The following is a 15,164-nucleotide window of genomic DNA, read 5'->3' as shown; positions in this document are numbered from 1 at the left end:
CTTGTTATCAATCACTCGACAACACCCACAGTACAGAAATGTTCATTGATGATCAAAATAATAAAAAAAAAGTAAAGGCAATCATTCAAACAAAGCTGTAGCACTAACAGATAATGACATAGAACGTCTGTACAGCACTGAAATACAAAGTTTAAAAAAAACCCAACTGTACTGCTGAACCTCGTCTTCTTTAATATTAGCATCACAAGGGTATCCATCGGTCTCGTAATTTATGATGTCACAGAAACCGTAGATGGAATAATTTTCCTGTAACTCACTGAAGACCATCTATATATATATATATATATATATATTTTTTTTATTGGTTGTATGGAGGTTATTTTATCTACCTTTTTCCTGTAGCTGTTCTGTGTTCTTTTTCTTTTCCACTTGTTTACATCAAATATGAAAATCAGCATTATTAAGCTATTAGGAATCAGACAAGCATTGATGGGCCGAATGGCCGCCTTTTCCGCACACATTTTCTTATGTTTTTTTGCAAGTAAGTTGGATATTTCTATTTGTTCAACAGCATCAGAGCACGACAGTTGAAACTACAGAGGTGACACTATAAACACCTCCCAAAAAGGACGGCAAACAGAGCTCATTTCTAAGTTTTTCAATCACAAAAAGTTTCCAAAAAATGGTTGCAAACACAATCACACACTTTGACGCAAGGCTTCAAAAGGCAAAGTGCTTTATGGGGACATTCCATATTGCTCTGTATCTTTTTTTTATGTAACATGGTTTTGGTACTTATTTTTATTGTAATGGCTTCTACAAAAGCCAACTTGAGTTCAGAAAAATAATGTAAGTCCAAATCCTCTTATAATTAAAACTTCATTAAAATGTGTCATACATTGACATTTAGAGGTGGAAGTGTATTTATAGTCATCTCTTGCATATGAGAAAAAGATTGAGTGCAAACAGCCAATCAGCTTCCAGATCTGGCAGGCTTCTACTTTGCATAGATGCCCGCTGGAACACTGAAGTGCTGCGAATTATATTTTAAAATCAATCCATGCACAAATACAGTCTTTTTCCATAACATTCTAATCTACAACTAATCTGATAACATAAAAAGCTACTAATAAACATACTTTCTGACTCTGGTCTAGAGACAAGGGAAATCATGTCTGTGAAAGGACACCGTAATGAAGGCTCAATTCACAGCTACTGTACGGCAAATCAACAGGGAAGGCACGATTGGTCCACAATTCTGTCAAGGGCTGGTTCCAAACAACATCCTCCCTCAAAACCAGCCAGTCAAACTCCCAAACCTGTTTCAGTTCTTTCCGCACCACACACTCCCTGCCTACTTGAATGATGTCCCGCCTCCAACAACAAGTTTCGAGTCAGACTCAATAGTACACGGGCTATTTAACAATTGTACATGTCCAGATAAATTACAGTAAGAAAGAGTAAGACCCCAATAAATAATATATGTTATTAATAATAATTTTTTTATTATTATTATTATTATTATTATTATTATTATTATTATTATTATTATTATTATAATAATAATAATAATAATAATAAATAATATTTTCTCTACGTGTATGTCGTTTTTCTGTTTTGATTATCTTAGGGACTATTTTCCTCAGCGGAATGTTACCAGTCGAAATATCAGAAGTTCAAGGTAAATATAGGTTTTAAAGTTTCTTTGTTTAGTTTTTAAAAAAAAATTGTAAAGAGAAAATAAATAAATAAATAAATAAATAGTTTTCTAATAGCGATAGAGCCCTCTCGATGCATGCTCTACCGTGTGGTAGATGACCTTGACTTTCGTTAGCGCCCTCGTCTACAGCTTGGGACGCATAACTCCAGTCGCGGTCACCTACCACACGGTAGGGCCCGCATCGATGGGCTCTATCGCTTAAATAAAGCAAGACAATCATCTGGTGATGGCTGGTATAAATGCAACACTGTTTAAGAATATATAATAAAGCACCTCTTACTTGCTTTTGCTGCTCAGGTAGCAAGTTCCAAAGCTATCAGATGTGCATTATGTTTAGACCAGAAATATACAGATACCCATGCTGTTGAAACACAAGTAGGTTTGCTTACTATAAGCTGGTGAGACTGAGAATAACACTTTAACCTTTTAAACATGACTCGGTCAACAGGTATAGAAACCCTGTGGGATGCCGAAATCAAAAGGGCACCTTGGTTCCATTTTCTAAGCTTCGGAAGGGTACTTCCACTATTTTCCCTGGCAGGGGATAATAAATATCTACGGTCTTACACACTTTTAAAATGAGGGGTTTATACTGTAGTAATGACAAACATACTGCACAGACATTTGATAGCACAATTCTCCAGTATTAAACATATTGAAAACCTTAAAATGATATTGATTTGAATATACAAGTATTTCTGAATCCAGCTAGAAAGCATCCAGTCCATTACCATAATGTCCAGACCAAATAAAGAAGTTGCCATGACAACCTGCTGCTAAGGATTTTTATGAGGCTTAGGGAAGCAGCTTTCAAAACAATCAGATGGCAAAGAATCAGACAAGTAAAATCCCAGTCCCAATCTCGTGCAAGACACTTTACACCCTTCATCCAAGTCATATTCACAACTGAAAGCAAAATGATCAAATAAGGAAACATTGATAAGGTGGATATTTATATACAGTAAGAAAAAGTGTACAATCTAATAGGTTGAGAGAAATGTTCTTGTTGGTATGTTCTATTGAATAAGGATTGTTGGGTTACATGTGGAATCTGTTTATTTACAGTATTTTAATTCTGTTTAATTAGGTTTGGATAGGACATGGCAAGATTCTAAATACTGTACAAAGAACCTTTATGGTAAGGAAATAAAGGTCAATGATGAATTTGCATACGATTTGCACAATTCCTGATGGTGACCCACTCGTGATTTCTTTGGAAATCAGAAAGTACTCAAGAGCCTTCAGCTAGGATTGAATAGATACAGAATGCTAAATTGATTCTGATCCACAGAAAATATTCAAAATTCAATGTTAGAGCAACAGAGCTCAGAACCTGTCTGAATGATGAAAACATCAAAAAAAGGACATTTGAAGCAAATTATTTTGCACAAGCAAAGGATATTTGTAATCCACTTCCCCTCCTGTCCTAATATTACCACTTTTAGATTTGCAATAAAAGTAACTACCAGCATTGTGACCATTTGAAAAATGTGTGGAATTCCAGGATCCCCACAAATATTTCCAAGGGGGTCCTACCGCTCCTGGTCAGTTAATTTTGTGTAAATTTCTCCCAGTGTTTTACTTGGGCGCAATAGAAAGTAAACACATGTAAAAGAGAAGAGTCTATATCTTGGGAGGTCAAACTAAGTATTGCAAGCTGATACTTCTATGCTGGCTTCTGGTTATTCAGTACTTTAAATATAAGTATACACTATTAAGGAGGCAGTGTCAAAGTGGATAAAGTCCAGGGCTTGTAACCAGAAGGTCTCTGGTTCAAATCCCACCTCTGCCAAATCACATAACCTCCTTGTGCTCCATCCTGTGGATGAGATGTTAAATCAATGTCCTATTGTAAGTGACTCTGCATATAATGCACAGTTCACAGCCTACCTCTGTAAAGTGCTTTGTGATGGTGGTCCATTATGAAAGGCACTACATAAAAAATAAATATACTATACTACTACACAAGACAGCTTGGGTTTATCCTAATAGCAGAGAGGCTTACTGTTAACCCTGTGGAAAGGAGCGGTAGGCAGTGTAGAACACTGAATGGATTAAAAGGGATGAAAAATACAGAACGGTTTATCCAAATGAAACCAATGTCTGTCAATCCAAGAAGGCTGTTCTATCCCCCGCAGGTGATGAAATCCCAGGTGATAGGGATTTGGTGGAAGCAGTTGTACATACAAGACACTTTATATTCCTCCATATATCTGGAAAAGTGCTCATCCAATTGTAAGGAAACTTGGTATTTCCATTATGTAGCATAAACTGTCGAGAGTATTCGAGTTTGGGGACACATGGGGGGTATCTGTCTGTCCATCTGATTGTCACACTTACATTCTGGCATGTATCTTGAGAATCTTACCTAATGACATAATACCACTTATGCAACTTTCATTAACCTATTCATTGTCATTTCTTATTCTGTACATTCTTTTTTGATATCCTTCATGGTCATCAACTTTTTCATTCAGTTTTAATTCTAAATTTACAGCCATGACAGGGGATGTATGCTACCAACATATGTACAGCTGGGATGCAACAACAGTTGTTTTGTAGTTAATGGCTCCCTGCATGCTACAGTACCCCTTTTAAGCAGAATGAGCAGAAATGACCAACATATTTTGATACACTATAGCCTCTTTCACACTGGCATACTCTACCCAGGTCATGACCTGGTGTCATGCGGGTTGGCTATGCAATTTCACACAGCAGTGTCAACCTGGACGACAGAAGCAAGTGCACAATGCAAGTAGGCAATGCCCCAGAAGCAGCAACATTCACATGACTTTTCATCTGTTCAAGAAGGCGTGCTTCTTACGGACATTTTCATCCAAGTTTCTTTCTCTTGTCAGCCCAAATATTAATTTGAGAAAATGTTCCTGCAACAATCTGGCTCATGGTGTGTCTCAATTAACAGAAATATGGCCCAACAGATCAAACAGAAATGGCTATCAAGATCCTTGCTTAAGTGAAACCTTCACGCAGGAGCGGCTGTTAGTTACTTTGTCAGCTTACTAATGACCATCGTGCATTTTGTCTCGCTTGACCCAGGTCAAGGCGTGACGACTCACATCCTGAGGGTCGCTGGTTTCACACTCTGTAGGATTGTAGGATCCGGGTAGCCAGAACCCTGGTCGGGATGCGGGAAGGAGCGCCAGTGTGAAAGGGGCTTATGAAAATAGGATCATCATGGAACCAACTAGTAGTACTGTACTAAACTATAAAAAATACTTTTTCTAAATAACCATTAGGTAGAATGGAAATATATAATTGTGATTGACTACTCACAGGCTAATGACATTCTCAAAGTATCTTGAATCAGTCTTCTGCTGGCTGCTCCTCTCCACTTTATGCTGACTTTGTCCGAGGTGAACGAACCTGTAGTGAACACAAGGGATGGGACACATTAATAAATCAAATCACTAGGAGTGCACTGTATTGTCCTCTGTAATCAGGATTTCTTAATATTATTGTGACAAAATTACAGATATTGTAAAAACTGCAAACCTGTATGGAGCTTAAACTTCAGCACTTCCCTGCCAAAAAATACTACTACCACTACTACAGAATACTATAGTACTTTATGGTCATTTTTTGTACAAATTCACTATGACTCACATAACTATATATACACACATACCACCCACTCGATATATCGTGGGTGTCGGGGTCCAATATAAATCTTCTATATATCGAGGGCCGTGACATAGTGAGACCCCCTTAGAAAAACAAATAGGCTAACAAATACTGTACAAACACACCCTCGTTTTATCAGGGGCGTCAGGGTCCAGTATAAATCCTCTACGCAACCCGCTCTCATTTATCGTATAAAAAGCAGCACACAGTTTTAATTGCTTCTCATCAATTTCAGTCTCCAACTAATTTCACAAATCTTCCTCTCCTCAAATGCACAAACGCACTGCATTGAAAGAATCCATTCACAACAACAAAGAAGGCTTCTTGCTAGGGAGCTGACGTCACTGTCTTGTGGCTTTTGCTAGTGCATTGCTGCCACACGTGAACACCTCTTTGGCTAAAATAAAAACCGCTTCAGCAAATAGATATTTAATTTGCTTTGTATTATAGCAGTATAGCGAAAGGCGGATACGTGACAGATTATATATATGTATACACACACACACATATATACATATACACACAGTGGTTTGCAGACGTATTCACCCCCCCTGCAAAGTTTTCACAATTTGTTGGCACCTGAGCGTACTCCGCGACGCTTTCAAATTAGACCTTACATGTAGAATCTACACAAACTACTCCACATTGATAAAGTTAAAAAATGCACATAGAATATAAATAAGTAAGGTTTACAGAGAAAAACTGATTAATCTCAGTTGCATAAGTATTCAACCCCTTTGCTACTGCAGCCCTAAATCAGCTCAGGCGCAACTGATTTCTTTGAAAGGTCAAAAAATTAGTGAGATGGTTTCAGCCTGTGTGTAATCAAAGTGGTTTAACTTGTAGATCATTTCCCTCAGGCATATAAAAAGCTGCAGCTTACAAAGTGATCCAACAAAGGAACCATGAAGACCAAGGAGCTTTCGAAACAAGTCAGGGATAAAGTAGTAGAGAGGCACAGAGCAGAAGGGTACAATAATATCTCAAAGGCGTTGATTATCCCTCTCAGTGCAGTGAAATCCATCATTTAGAAGTGGAAGATGCACCATATCACCCAGATCAGGTCACTCAGATCTGCAAGCTCAACAGCTTTCAGTTTAAAGTGGTAGGACATCTTTGTCATCCTGATCAAGTTGCATCCACAGAAATGAACTTCAACATATACCTCCCTCAAATAACAAACAAAAAAAAAAAAAAGAACTGCACCCTTCAAAACCATATTACTTCTAATTTCCGCCACTCCAGCATAAGCGCCACAGCTGTTTATAGTAGTGCTGGGAATATACGAATATTCGAACAACTATTTTTTGACATGTATTCAGATACAAAAATCAGATGTTCGTATTTGCTACAAATGACAACAATACCTTGCAATTATTTACTACCTCACCAGGAGTTGCACAACAGTTTCAAAAAATGGCAAATGAAAAAGAGCGCTGTGTGATATGGGAGATTAATCTATATAAAAAAATAAATAAATACAAATAAAAAAATATGGCTCAACACAGCAGCTCTTGAACCTCTATTTAAAAGTTTTAGACAGCAAAAAGTAAACAAACCACATTATGCACACAGGCATGCATAGTGATCTCTATGGAAGGCCATCTGGCTCAAAAATGCGTTCTGCTGCTTTGGAGCGAGTCAGAATCTCATTCTGAAATTCCTCGCTTAAACACTGCCCAGCTTGCTGGAAATGTGTAGTGATTTTTATATAGATTTTATACTATATATGCAGTACTGTGCAAAAGTTTTAGGCAGGTGTGAAAAAATGCTGTAAAGTAAGAATGCTTTCAAAAATAGACATGTTAATAGATTATATTTAGCAATTAACTAAATGCAAAGTGAGTGAACAGAAGAAAAATCTAAATCAAATCCATATTTGATGTGACCACCCTTTGCCTTCAAAACAGCATCAATTCTTCTAGGTACACTTGCACAAAGTCAGGGATTTTGTAGGCATACAGTCAGGTGTATGATTAAACAATTATACCAAACAGGAGCTAATGATCATCAATTCAATATGTAAGTTGAAACACAATCATTAACTGAAACAGAAACAGCTGTGTAGGAGGAATAAAACTGGGTGAGGAACAGCCAAACTCAGACAACAAGGTGAGGTTGCTGAAGACAGTTTACTGTCAAAGGTCATACACCATGGCAAGACTGAGCACAGCAACAAGACACAAGGTAGTTATACTGCATCAGCAAGGTCTCTCCCAGGCAGAAATTTCAAGGCAGACAGGGGTTTCCAGATGTGCTGTCCAAGCTCTTTTGAAGAAGCACAAAGAAACGGGCAACACTGAGGACCGTAGACGCAATGGTTGGCCAAGGAAACTTACTGCAGCAGGTGAAAGACACATCATGCTTACTTCCCTTCGCAATCGGAAGATGTCCAGCAATGCCATCAGCTCAGAATTGGCAGAAAACAGTGGCACCCTGGTACACCCATCTACTGTCTGGAGAAGTCTGGTCAGAAGTGGCCTTCATGGAAGACTTGCGGCCGAAAAGGCATACCTCTGACGTGGAAACAAGGCCAAGCGACTCAACTATGCACAAAAACACAGGAACTGGGGTGCAGAAAAATGGCAGCAGGTGCTCTGGACTGATGAGTCAAAATTTGAAATATTTGGCTGTAGCAGAAGGCAGTTTGTTCGCCGAAGGGCTGAAGAGCGGTACACGAATGAGTGTCTGCAGGCAACAGTGAAGCATGGTGGAGGTTCCTTGCAAGTTTGGGGCTGCATTTCTGCAAATGGAGTTGGGGATTTGGTCAGATTTAATGGTCTCCTCAATGCTAAGAAGTACAGGCAGATACTTATCCATCATGCAATACCATCAGGGAGGCATCTGATTGGCCCCAAATTTATTCTGCAGCATGACAACGACCCCAAACATACAGCGAAAGTCATTAAGAACTATCTTCAGCGTAAAGAAGAACAAGGAGTCCTGGAAGTGATGGTATGGCCCCCACAGAGCCATGATCTCAACATCATAGAGTCTGTCAGGGATTACATGAAGAGAGAGAAGCAACTGAGGCTGCCTAAATCCACAGAAGAACTGTGGTTAGTTCTCCAAGATGTTTGGGCCAACCTACCTGCTGAGTTCCTTCAAAAACTGTGTGCAAGTGTACCTAGAAGAATTGATGCTGTTTTGAAGGCAAAGGGTGGTCACACCAAATATTGATTTGATGTAGATTTTTCTTCTGTTCACTCACTTTGCATTTTGTTAATTGATAAATATAAACTATTAACATGTCTATTTTTGAAAGCATTCTTTACAGCATTTTTTCACACCTGCCTAAAACTTTTGCACAGTACTGTGTGTGTATATATATATATATATATATATATATATATATATATATATATATATATATATATATATATATATATATATATATATATAATTGTGACTTATGTGGAATGTAATAAACGAGAACCAAAATGGTGAGTTTTTTTCCCTTTCATTTTACAGCGTCTTTTCCACGTTTTGTTTTATTTGAAGTGTTTAAAGTTAAATTAAATTTTTTGTTTGCTTGTTCAGCTACAAAAAGGCACAAGTAAACCATGTTATTACTTTATGCAAACTTGTATATGGCCTCAGTTTAGTGAAGAAATGGCAATGACAAAAGAAATAATAAAATAAGTTTTAAACAAAATGCAGCGTCAACATTATGTGCTATTTATTTCAGGAATAAACAAAACAACGCTTATCCTGAACTACTGTTTGTCATCCTTTTTTTTTTTTTTTTTTTTAATTCACTTGGGTAAAGTAAGGCCTACACAACATATTCTTTACTCCTGGGATATTTTTCTGCTTTAACATGTAAAATAAAAAGGCATAAACATGCACCTCCCCCCCACCCCCCTGTCCCTGTCCCTGACCCTGCTGCTATGCTGTCTCTGCCTGCGTTCTCAGCGATATAATGGCTTTTATTACTTTTCGAAAATGAATGAATATCTGAACCAATATTTAAATTATGCACAAATATTCGAACATGAAAATCCAGTGTTTGTCACAGCACTTCTTAGTAATTTAAAATAAACACAATCTTACCGCTTGTAGATCAATAAATCGTCTTCTGAAGGGAACTCCAAGAGATTTAGCCCATATGCTTCCTTCATGGGTTGATGTATAAAGAAAAAAAAAAAAAAACACACACACATTTTTATATATATATATATATATATATATATATATATATATATATATATATATATATATATATATATATATATATATATATAGAGAGAGAGAGAGAGAGCTCTGGAAAAAATTAAGAGACCATTGCAAAATTATCATTTTCTCTGGTTTTACTATTTATAGGTATGTGTTTGGGTAAAAAGACAGGGTCTTGATCTGGTGGTCCTCCATCCACACCTTGATTGACCTGGCTGTGTGGCATGGAGCATTGTCCTGCTGGAAAAACCAATCCTCAGAGTTGGAAAACATTGTCAGAGCAGAAGGAAGCAAGTTTTCTTCCAGGACAATCTTGTACTTGGCTTGATTCATGCGTCCTTCACAAAGACAAATCTGCCCGATTCCAACCTTGCTGAAGCACCCCCAGAACATCACCGATCCTCCACCACATTTCACAGTGGGTGCGATACACTGGCTTGTAGGCCTCTCCAGGTCTCCGTCTAACCATTAGACGACCAGGTGTTGGGCAAAGCTGAAAATTGGACTCAGAGAAGATGACCTTACTCCAGTCCTCTACGGTCCAATCCTTATGGTCTTTTGCAAACCTCAGCCTGGCTCTTCTTTGCTTCTCATTGCTGAAGGGCTTTTTTCTAGCTTTGCACGACTTCAGCCCTGCCCCTAGGAGCCTGTTTCGAACCGTCCTCGCCGTGCACTTCACCCCAGCTGCCGTTTGCCATTCTTTTTGTAGGTCACTTGATGTCATCCTACGGTTGCTGAGTGACATTCGAATGAGTTGGCGGTCATCCCGGTCAGTGGAGAGTCGTTTTCGTCCTCTGCCGGTCTGTAGCTTTGTTGTCCCCAATGTGTGCTGCTTGACCTTGTTCTTATGAACCGCTGTCTTTGAAATTTTAAGGATGGAAGCAACCCGACGCTCACTGTATCCCTCTGCCAGTAAAGCCAGAATTGAACCCTTCTTTTTCTCACTCAAAACTTTCCTTTTCAACTCTTTAGGCATGGTCAATAGCTGATTCCAATTACTTTTGAGGTACTACTAGCACTGTTTTGCCATCCAGCTGGTCCTATTGCAAGAGGATAGTTTTTATACTTTACCTCGTTAAATAAGATTTGGTTCAGGTGATCCCCTAATCAGTACCTCATTCAGTAGAAAGCAGTGTGCCTGTGTTGGAATTCAACAGACACTGGAATGGAATGGCTGCCATACATGTAGAGATGCTGATTTAAGAAAAATTTGCAGTGGTCTCTTAATTTTTTCCAGAGCTGTATATATATATATATATAATATATATATATATATATATATATATATATATATATATATATATATGATATATATATATATATTAATGTATCATTGTAAATGTATCTCACATCATTACAAATACATCTCACATCACATGCATCATATTCTGACCTTTGACTACAGTTGATAAGGTGTGGGTGCGGGAGTAAGGGCTTACAAGTGGACTGAAATATATAAAAAAAACATTAAGACACCATTCTGCCTTGCAATCCACGTGCAAGCAGCAGATAAAAACAGGTTCACAATGTACCATCACAAAAATCAATCTTCATTACTATTACGAGTCTCCAATTAATCCTTCGATTCCCATACCCCATGAATATTGAAAAAAACAGGATTTGCCTTTACAGTAAGTCATGCACCATTAAAATGAATGACACTGACACAGTAAATACCTCTTTCCATTGTACTTCATGTGCTTTATTTAGGCTAAAGAGATGTACAGTATAAATTAGGTTTACTGTTTTGCACTGTTACTCAGACAACAGAAAACATACTTTCATGTTTTTACCTGACAGTTTGAACGACTGTAAAAAAAAAAAAAAAAAAAAAGAAAGAAAAAAAAAAGCTTAAGTTGTTTACAGATGATGCTTGCAATAAAAGATGGATGATTATATGGATGTTTTTTTTTTTTTTTTTTTTTGTCAAATGCCATATCAGACCAGTGGTTTCCATTTCAAGGCCAAACAGTGGAATTTTATTGTTTGAGGACAAACAGTTTAAATAACTGTTACACGTAAAACAAAGCTGCAAAAGGTCTTTGGACAAAAAATGTGTAACTTTTTACTGCAGATACCGTTAAACAACCTACCGGAAAGTACAATCTCAACACAATTTTTTCGTTGCTCTCTCTTTAGACCACTTGCACTGTATTAATGACTGCAAGAACATTCTAACTACATTCCAAAAAATGCAGACAGACAGCTGATTTATGTTTTGATATGAAAAAAAAAACACATTAGAATCACATTCATTAGACTGATTTTTAACAAATTAAGTTTTGTTTTCCCCCCACAGACTTCATTTTCCTTCATTGTTTTTGATCCTAGCTTGAAAAAAGCATAGTTATTATTATTATTAATGTATAGGCTGCCCAAAGTTGTAATTTATACATCAAGATGGCAAATAAGATAAAAGGTAGTGCTGCTAAGCTTCTAAAAAAACATTTTAAAAAAATTAGAAGTAAACAAGAGATATCAAACCTAGGTCATAATGTGCATGTTTCTACTGCTAATCTATTTGTCATCATCAGTTTAGCCATTGTTTACGAATTAAATCAAAATTTGCTGGTTTAGTTCATTCCTTTTAGTCAAATACTGTATTTCAATCAGTCGTTAACCACTTCTAATTGAGACCTATAAATAATGTGCTGCTCTTCAAAAGACAGTCATTTATTTTTATTAAAATATATGCACTGCCTATTAAGATGTTCCTGTGTTCACAACAAAGATACAAGAAACTATAAATAAGCAATAATGCACGTTGTAAATTTTTTTTTTTCAAAAGGCACTTTGACATAACTGGAATCCATTTAATAAAATGTCATCTAATTAGTCATTGTGGGGTTTTTTTTAATGTTATGGGAAGAATTGCGTTATACTTCCCGTAAAACTCATTAAAAAATAATAAAATATAGATATTTTGGCAAAGCTTAAGAACAGAATAAATTACTTTCATTTTCACACCAGTGTTTATAATCCACTCCTGCAATATCTCAGATTAATCTCAAAAGGTCTTCATTCTTCCCGGGAGGATAACAATACAACTTAGACAACGGTTGAATCAAACTCTGATGTGATACATTCACATAGTTTGCTTTTACAAAAAATACAAGTTTAAAATCAAGCCAATTTGGTTTTACATGGCCCAAATGAAATAACAATAGGTTATATATCATAACTCTGGTTCCCTCCATAGTGAATTAGATATACAATTTATTTAAAAATAAATAGGTCTCTAGTTGCCCATCCAGGGATGCCAAAATGTAGTGAAAAATCACCCCCCCACTCCTTAAGAGTTCCACATCATGTAGGACCAGAATTCCCTTGACAATAAAATCGACAGCCACATAACATATCAGAAATATAAAACAAGACTTTATTTAAGAATAAAAAAAAGGTGCACAACTAATCTAATATACAGAAAGGAATGGCCATGTTAGAGATATGCGTGAATATTATAAAGTTCACTGATTTCTTAGTCAAATGATTACAACGACCACAACATTACGCGCATACATGGCTAACACTAATATTAACTATGGCTGATCACACAAAGTATCTACTTTGCATTAGTATTTTTAATACCAGTTTTTCTTAATCGATCATGTTTCATATCAAATGCACGAGAATTAATTCAACTTCTCATTCAGAATGGAATCCAACATTCCAATAACTAATTTATCAAATGAGTTACCGTTAATTTAGTTTAGCCATGATATACCAAACTGATAATATGATATCAACCTCAATTGATTATATATTCAAAAATTAACTCAGAAATGGGGCAATGATCAAATTCTCTGCATTTATTAGGTAACTCCTCTGAGTTACACATGTCCACAAACAAAATACTTTTCTTGTATACTCTAAAACAGGAAGTTATATTCTATACCTAGAACAACGTATCCATTAATTGATAGCATTAGCTACAGCTCATTTCTCAAGTCATAAAATGTTTAATATGTGATATGCTGAATACTTAGATTTTCAACAAATAAGTCAATCATCTTTGGTGATAACCACTGCAGCTTCTCCCATCTCTCTCAGTTTGAAGTTCCAATGCAAGCAGACGGTACTTTGCTTGAAGTATGCATTGTATTGCGTCGGCTTACAATAAACAATAGTTATTTTCAAAGGGAGGTAGATCCGGATCTCCAACAGTCCTGTAACATTCTTTGATATGGTCTCCAGCTGGAATGTTGGGTTACATCGATCGGACGCAAGTCTCAGTTCAAAGAATGTGTTGCAATTAAAAAGTTATGTTGCAATCCTTTCGTACTGGCCACTGGACCTTCCAGTTACACAGCTCCTGGCTAGTTGCTTCAATTTGTTTGGGTAATTTCAAGCAGTGAAATAAGAACACGCTTTCATATTCACACAGCGTTCTGTTTCCTGGTTCAGTCTGTCGCAGGGCAGACAGCAGAGCCCCCTTTAGAGCTAGTCAGCCTTCTCGGGAAATGATTTTAGTCCTTGTTATATCTGATTCTATTCCCACTTCAGAGCAATTTTAGAATAGTTCTTAGACACTTCCAGAAGTACAATTCGGAACCATCTCTGTCCCATTTTCTGAACTCTTGTCCCATGTTCTGAACTCTTTCAGAACATTTCTTCACCAGTGATTTTTCTTTTTCAGTTAGCTTCCATTTCTAGACCACACTCAGCACATAACTTCTGAACTTGGTCCAGGCTTTTTGAATTAAACCTCAACCCGTTTTGTTTGGATCATTGAATTCATAGGTGGTGTTTAACGTCATGCAACATGCCTAAACACTGGTTAATTCGTCTCTAGCCACTCTTTGGCCTTGCCCACAGCTCATGATTGACAGTTCTTTGTCTTGTCAAGCGTGATTGACGCTCTTCCCCCTGCGTTCGAGGGGGGAAAAAGAACTGATTCATGTCAATGTCAAAGCTGCAAGGCGAGGCATGTAAGCACAGTCTCGCCCCCCACCCCCACGAGTGGATAAAGCACAGTGAAGGGATCAGCCCCAATTTTTATTCAGGCCTGCTGTGTTGGAGTGCTTTTGAGTGTCAGGGGGGCCAGTCTAGCATCCATACACTTGGAAAACATGCAAGGCACCAGGGAGAGGCCAAATGGCAGGACACGGAACTCATAACAGGTTCACTGAAAAGTGAACCGCACATACTTCCTGTGGCCGGGTCTTATGGAGATGTGGAAATAGGTGTACCTGAGGTCCACCATGGTGAACCAGTCGCCGGCCCTCACTGCCGGCGACAGCTGTTGCGTTGTCAGCATCTTAAGAACAGGTTGAGCTGTCCGAGGTCGAGGATTGGCCTGAGGCAGCCACCAGCACCATGAAGTACCTGGAGTAAAAACCCTCCATCGTCAAGAGGGTGTACAATTGAACTAGCCTGCTTTTGTAACAGTACTGACACCTCCCAAGACACTAAGATAGCATCTTGTGGAATCATGACCGTTGTGGTCATGAAAGAGGGAGGGCCATATCAGAACTGTAGAGTAACCGGTCTGAATGGTAGAGCAGTGAACAGGCCCTGGACTTGTGGCAGCAAATCCCTAGGGCTGTTGGTTAGGCAGGGGCACTGTCCCCTTTCCCTGTTTGAGTGCAGATTGGCGCATATTGCTGTGCCCGCACTTTGAGGGTCCGGTAAACAGTTTGACGCAGTTGCCTTTGTGGATGCAGTG

At 37.8% G+C, this 15,164-nt stretch overlaps 1 protein-coding gene across 2 annotated transcripts in view; it reads right to left on the bottom strand.

Annotated features, from left to right (window-relative positions):
• Window positions 1-15,164, bottom strand: part of fig4a (FIG4 phosphoinositide 5-phosphatase a) — an 81,556-nt gene that overhangs the window by 16,090 nt on the left and 50,302 nt on the right. For both annotated transcript variants that reach the window (XM_041249908.1, XM_041249907.1), the window contains exons 22-23: window positions 9,377-9,461; window positions 4,976-5,065 (exon numbers count right to left, since the gene is read on the bottom strand). In XM_041249908.1, the coding sequence (XP_041105842.1) occupies window positions 4,976-5,065; window positions 9,377-9,461 (175 nt within the window). The remainder of the gene's footprint in view (window positions 1-4,975; window positions 5,066-9,376; window positions 9,462-15,164) is intronic.

Source organism: Polyodon spathula, chromosome 5, assembly GCF_017654505.1.
Source record: "Polyodon spathula isolate WHYD16114869_AA chromosome 5, ASM1765450v1, whole genome shotgun sequence".
NCBI lineage: Eukaryota > Metazoa > Chordata > Actinopteri > Acipenseriformes > Polyodontidae > Polyodon > Polyodon spathula.
This window is presented reverse-complemented; position numbering and strand designations above follow the sequence as displayed.